The sequence below is a fragment of the Quercus robur genome, chromosome 5, assembly GCF_932294415.1.
Source record: "Quercus robur chromosome 5, dhQueRobu3.1, whole genome shotgun sequence".
Classification (NCBI taxonomy): Eukaryota; Viridiplantae; Streptophyta; class Magnoliopsida; order Fagales; family Fagaceae; genus Quercus; species Quercus robur.
In genome coordinates, this window is record NC_065538.1 from 1,531,005 (window position 1) to 1,537,659 (window position 6,655).

The following is a 6,655-nucleotide window of genomic DNA, read 5'->3' on the forward strand; positions in this document are numbered from 1 at the left end:
ACTGATTTTACCAACAATCGAATCTTAAATTGGTATGGTAAAAATCGGATAAAAAAATGAGTGAAATACCCTGCCCTAATTCTAATTATTTGACCATTCCGGTTTTTAAAACCATTTATTTTATTTTATTTTCAAATTACAACCATTGCTGCCACCATCCTCCACCAATCACAACTTTTCTGTATTCATCACCTCCGCTAGTCTCTCTCAAATTTGACAAGTTAACGCAATTTTTTTTAAGGAAAAAAAAAAAAAAAAAAACTAAATGTTAGCTTACTTAGAGCATCCACAGCAATTGATCTATAATTTTAGCTATTTAGCACCACCAAAACTTAATTTATTTATTTTACCTACACACATGTTGCAGCAGTAAATCTATTTTAACTTTCAACATGATAAAATAATATAAACATTACAATAAAATAATATATCTACTACAATAACACTACTACCAAAAAAACACCACAAACGGCACAATCCACTTTTCCATTGCCGAAGAACAACCACCCACCAACAACTACACAAACCCAGACCACCATTAAACCCACCATCTGAGCTTGATTGAGAGAGAGAAGACCAGCCATCACTGTCGCTGATCACACTATCGCCGACCCACTAACCTATGCCATCCACGAAACCCACCAACCCACGCCATCGCCGATCACGCCATCCACAAAACCCACAGACCTAATCGTCGATCACGCCATCCATGAAATCCACTGACCCATGCCATCGCCGATCACGCCATCCACGAAACCCACCGACCCAATCGCCGATCACGCCATTCACAAAACCCACCGACCCACGCCATCACCAATCACGCGAAAACAAGAGAGAAAAGATAGCGAAGAGGTAGAGAAGGAAGAGAGAGGCTGAGACTCTTGAGTCTGAGATGAAAAGAAAGAGAAGGCAGAGAGAGAGAGAGAGAGAGAGAGATTTTAATGGAAAAGGGGGAGAGAAGTTAAATAAAAAATATATTTTTTTTTAAGCTTTGCGCTATAGTGCACATCTATCTATAGATGTGCACTGTAGTTAAACATCTAAATTTTTTACTTATGCCTCTACTGCTGCAGCGTGATTTTTGTGATCAATGGTGCTAAAAAATAGCAATATAGTTATTTAGCATCACTGCTGTGAGTGCTCTTACCACAGTCAAAGTAGCTAGAGTTAGGGTCCATTTGATTAAGATGATAGAAATGTGGGAGGATAAAAAATGAAGAACGAATGAAAAAAGTGGGAAGATAGAAGAAATTTTAGTTTTCTTTGTTTGTATTTAGTTGGAGCGGTGGAAAAATTAAGAGATGGAATTTTTTTTTGGTTGAGAAGAAGAAGAAAAATGAAAAGATAGAAAATAGAGTTTGCATAAATTTACCAATGTACCCTAATACATAATTTAAAAAAAAAAAAAAAAAAAAAGCTAGAATAATTACTCTTTTAATAATAAAAAACACTCATGTACAGGTAAAAAAAAAAAAAAAAAAAAAAGAACGATCCACCTGACCCAAAAAAAAAAAAAAAAAAAAAAAAAAAAAAAAAAGCACACACAAAGTAACCAAAAAAAAAACTCAGAAGTCAGAAGACTCAGAACAGAACAACCAAATTTCCAGATTGGTTTTGCTCAAGGTATTTCTTTCCCTCCCAGTTTTATTTTATTTATCCTCCCTAAAATCATCCAACCAAACACACCCTTAAATTTGATAGCTTTTATATGATGTGGCATAATCTACACCCTTAGATTTATTTTAAATAAATCCTAACCATCAAATGCGCACTCTCCAATTTTAAGTGAAATGGACAGGATTCCGATTTCCGATCCCTCGTTTGCGTTGTGATACTTGTGAAGTGAGTACAAACAATTGGCACGAAGCAGCTTCTTTGCCACATGTAACAAAGTCATAGCGGTGCTGACGGAAACGAAAACAACACTGGTGAGCTCCTCTCTCTCTCTCTCTCTTATTCGTAATTTTTTTTTTTTTTCCAATTTTTATGAGATTAGTTTAAGTTTTGGGCATATGGGAATTAGATGGGCAAGCATGATTTGAATTTGTGTAGAGATACATAGTGTTGCAAATGGGTTTTTGGGTTGGCATGTTCTGATGCATTGATTTTGGAATATTTGAGGCGTATGTTGCAATGGGTGTGTTAGACTTGTTGCATTTGGTTACAATGGTTTCATTACTTTAAGGTTGCATTTGGGTGTCCCTTGGAAATCAAATCAAATGGCTCCACCCCAAGGTTTAGACTTTAGATACCATTTCTTGAGTTACTAATATGTCTTCTGAAAAATGAGCCAATTTAAAGAATTCAATATATATATATATATATATATATATAACAGATAGTTCCACAGTTTCATATTTTGTGATTTTTAATGGAAATGATTGTTTTGCAATTGCTGCGATTTTATCGGTTCCTTTGTTCATTACCTAGTGGGGGTCTCAAGACTTGAGCTTGTTCTCTACTTTGCTATTGCATTTGGACATTTGCTGCAATTTCAGATATTTGTGTGTTTATATATGAAGAAAAGGTCATAACTAGTGCACAAAGCTACTTTTTTTGCAAGGTCTAGGAGAGATGATTTATTGGCATACTTAATCCCAATTTTGGATTAGCTGATTCATAAACTTGAACTTGTGATACATTGCTTGGTTGTGTATATATAATATATGAAATTTAGATACAGAGCTGGTGCAACCATGTCATAGAAATGGATATCTAAGTATACCACACATATATCATATTATTTCAGTGGGATACATCCAATTAAGGGCTTTTTCTTCTTCTTTTTTGTGCATTCAATCTGACAGTTCTCAAAATATTGGTTTCTCCAATATTGTAGGAACTTGAGAGGTGTATGAGAAATGTCCAGGTTTCGAGCACTTCTGAATGCAACTAAGAAAGGTACTATATGGTTGCTATCTTTGTCTCAAGCTTGGCTTTGTGGGTTGTCTTTGTTGGTCATAAAGCACTACCTTATTGCTTGTTCAATATGCATTGGAATGTAATTGTTAGCTATTCTTCTAACCAATATGTATACATGCGCAACAGAAGCAGATTATCATAGGTAGGATAATTTACTTCTTTACATCAATGGTATGCAGGATATATATGTATAATCACTACTTATGACTCTTCTTTTGTTTTTCTTCTTCTTGCAAAATCAATCAATAGCTCTCACATGGAGTGCCGAAGACTTGATGCCTCCTACAGAAAGATACATATTCAGCTTCAATTCAAAGGAAGAGCTAAAAAAGTGGCATCTATATTCAGATTCTGAATATGGAGGTATTTATATACTCAACTGCAAGTCTCCATTGCATTCATATGTATGAAGTTATGCACAATATGCCAAAAAAGAGCTTAGAAAACTAATGTGCCGTTGTCTGAATATAATTTGCGAGTGTCAGTCCTTCATATTTTTTCTTAGCATGGATAGCACAAAGCATTTTTTATTATTAATGAAACCAACTCAACTGCAAACCTCTCCTGGTTCAATGCCCTCAGTAAACATAAAATTAAGATCAGGATTACATTTTATATACATATGGGAATAAAGATTGATTTTCTGAAACAGTTTTATTTGTTTTGTAGCTCTTTTCAGTTTCTTCTTGATATTAATTGTAATTGGTATCCAATCAGAGCTTATTTTGAGACTAATATAGATTTCATTGTTTAATTGTATTCCAGGTTTGTCCTCAGCATCTTTGGAGATCAAAGAATCTGAAAATGGGTTAAGTGGTACTGCCAAAAACATATCTTTTACAAGTTGTGACACATTAGTATAATCTCTATAGCTTATGATATCCTTTTATTTTGGCTCTGACTACCATTTTTATGTTATATGAATAGAGTACCTGTAAGGTCCAAGATTGCTTTCCACATTGTTCACAAAAAAAAAAAAAAATAAAAAAAAAAAAGAAAAGAAAAAGAAAGAAAGATTGTTGCTTGAACAAAGGCTGTTGTTTTTATATATATTTCTAGAAATGGATGAAGGATCTGGTAACCTTCTTAATATACCCGTGTTTCACATTCATTCTATAATGGTTTGGAAGAACCCAATAAATATTATTTTTCTATTCCTATACAAGTCTCCTTGCTGGAACACTAGCTTTGCAAATTGGGGATGGCTCCCTTGTGCCATTGCTACTGTCTATTTTGTCAATTTTGGTCTCTTCTGGCTGTAGTTTTATATACTTATGTAAATGAAAACATAGAATTCAACAAAGTAAAAAGATTTATTTATTGGTGTGGGGGGGGGGGGGGGGGGGGGGGAAGGTGGAGAGGATAAATAACATCGTAAAAGGAATATATACAAGTGATTTTCAATTTCCGAAAATCAAAGTTCATGAACCATGCCAAAACTTCTGCTTAATCCATTGGCTCTACTTTTTTCACTTTGTTTAATTTAGATGCATCTGAATTCTGATACTTTATCATTTTGAATCTATATGATAGGGGTTTTCTCTGGGAACCTTTCCTTGGATGTATCTAACGATTCAAAGTGGAAAATTTCTCGCAGTGGCTTCTGTGGAATGCGATCCAAAAAGGTGAAAAATATCTCCAAGATTCTTAGGAATTTTAAATCAATAGTTGAAATTGAACATGCAATTTTATTTATTTATTTTAACTAATATGAACTGTTATTATGTTGCACCTTTAGATCTATATGGTCACCCATTCTTCATTGTTAACTGCTCCATGAGATCAATATGTATAGTTTCTACCTTTTGATGCCCCCCCCCCCCCCCCCCTTTTTTTTTGTAATGACTACATTACAAAAACACAAAACATAACGAATAATTTCATTTCAATATGTAAATGGCCCCTCTCTTTCTCTGAGGCAACTGTTGGTAGAACTGTATCTTTTCTTAACAATTTTCATCTTCTGCAGTTTGATGGATTCATTGATTTGGATTCATATGATACAGTAGCATTAAAGGTTAAAGGAGATGGAAGATGCTACATATCTACTGTGAGTATTCTTTCCCCTGTTCATGTCATAAACAAGGAAATAAGCAGTGGTTTTTATTTCTGGTGTTTGCTTTTTTCTCAACCTTTCTGATTGATTTAAAACTTAAAAGTTAGTTCTCTCAAATTCTGATGCAGATCTATACAGAAAATTGGGTAAATTCACCTGGACAAGAGGAAGATAACTCATGGCAATCGTTTGTTTTTGTACCTAAAGACAATTGGTATATTGCAAAGGCAAGTTTCACTTTCTGCAAGCTTATCTGCTTAGAAACATGATATCATAGACTTGGCTCTCATAAACAGCCGTGGATCAAAGATGCTTATGACCATTACATGGATAAACTTAATGAATTAATGACCGACCATATTAGATGTAGATTTTCGGTGAAATTAGTTATTCAGTTGTACAAGTCTGTTCTGAGGGCATGGAATTAACAACTGATGGATGCACAAGGGTCAAACAACATTAGTGTATACTGCATTTTCTTGCACATCCTCATCAGCTAATGATACATGGGAAATGATACCACCTTGTAGATCCTATTCTCAATTAAAAAGACAAGAAATTTAGTAGAAACATACTTGTTTAGGATTGATATGACAAAATCAATCTAAGGCAAAGAATGTATTTAATGACATTAAATACATTATCCAAGGCAAAAAGTCTATTAATGCTGTCAAATATGTTCATTAAGTATTTTATTCATGAAGATGGAATTGGTTTTCTGCTTTTATAGGTGGTGGTATTGTGGTTTTTGCAGAATTGTGGTGGGGTTAGGGTTGCAATAATGGCCTTTGGACCTATGGGCTATGGGCTATGCAATGAGTGATAATTTACTGAGATGTGTCGCACTGTGTGTCATTTGCAATGCATGAGCGTCAAAACACCATGGTGCTTTTGCATTTGTCCAATGTTTTCTTAAATAAATTTGGCTTATATTTTGTTTTATGCCTAAAATTCAACTGACCTTTTCAGATTCCTCTTGCTCGATATTTACCAACATGGAGAGGCAATGTTATAGATGCAGAGTTGGAAATGAATCCATCTCGTATAGTCGGTATGTCTCTGTCTGTTAATGCTGAAGGTGGTGTGCCAGGTGCTAGAACTGGACCAGGTGATTTCCAGGTTGAAATTGACTGGATCAAGGCCTTGAGAACAGAGTAGGTTGATGTAGACTACTTGGGGGAGAGGGGACATTAGATGTATTAAAGCCTTGATTTTGTGTTAATAATGGCAAAGTATTTTTGTTGTTGAGCTTTGACTAGCAAAAAACTTTTCATGGGTTCACTTGTTTTTGTTCCCCCCTTTTTGGCTACAGATTGTCAAGCACTTGCTAATTTAAATGGGGGGAACTATCTCATAAAACCCATGAACCCAGTTGATCATTCCAATTTATCAAACTAAATTTAGAAAGGAAAAGAGAGAGAGAGAAAGAGCATTATAACTTATAAGCAATAAACTAGACGGATTCAAAGCATGGATGACTCCTAATTATTGATGCTATTGACTGAGGGAATTGTTGTACCTTTGTTCTTTTATTTCATATTAGAATATATACCAAGAAAGGAACTAAGCAATGTATTGATCATGAAGGCATTGGGTCCTTATGACATTTTGGTATTTGCCATAATGGCCGTGAGATGACATAGTTATCTGAAAAATCAACAATCCCATTACATAAAT

At 34.6% G+C, this 6,655-nt stretch overlaps 1 protein-coding gene across 2 annotated transcripts; it reads left to right on the forward strand.

The window, feature by feature from the left end:
- Window positions 1-1,510: 1,510 nt before the first annotated feature.
- Window positions 1,511-6,449, forward strand: LOC126724809 (probable complex I intermediate-associated protein 30). Of its 2 annotated transcripts, XM_050429202.1 has the most exons (9): window positions 1,511-1,623; window positions 1,787-1,928; window positions 2,840-2,901; window positions 3,172-3,285; window positions 3,688-3,738; window positions 4,456-4,547; window positions 4,892-4,972; window positions 5,107-5,205; window positions 5,948-6,449. In XM_050429202.1, exons 3-9 carry the CDS (start codon window positions 2,862-2,864, stop codon window positions 6,134-6,136), a joined length of 666 nt encoding a protein of 221 aa, XP_050285159.1. In that variant the 5' UTR covers window positions 1,511-1,623; window positions 1,787-1,928; window positions 2,840-2,861; the 3' UTR covers window positions 6,137-6,449. The 2 variants fall into 2 exon arrangements, with proteins under 2 accessions (XP_050285159.1, XP_050285160.1); XM_050429203.1 differs by lacking the exon at window positions 1,511-1,623 and having other exon boundaries at window positions 1,662-1,928.
- Window positions 6,450-6,655: the final 206 nt, after the last annotated feature.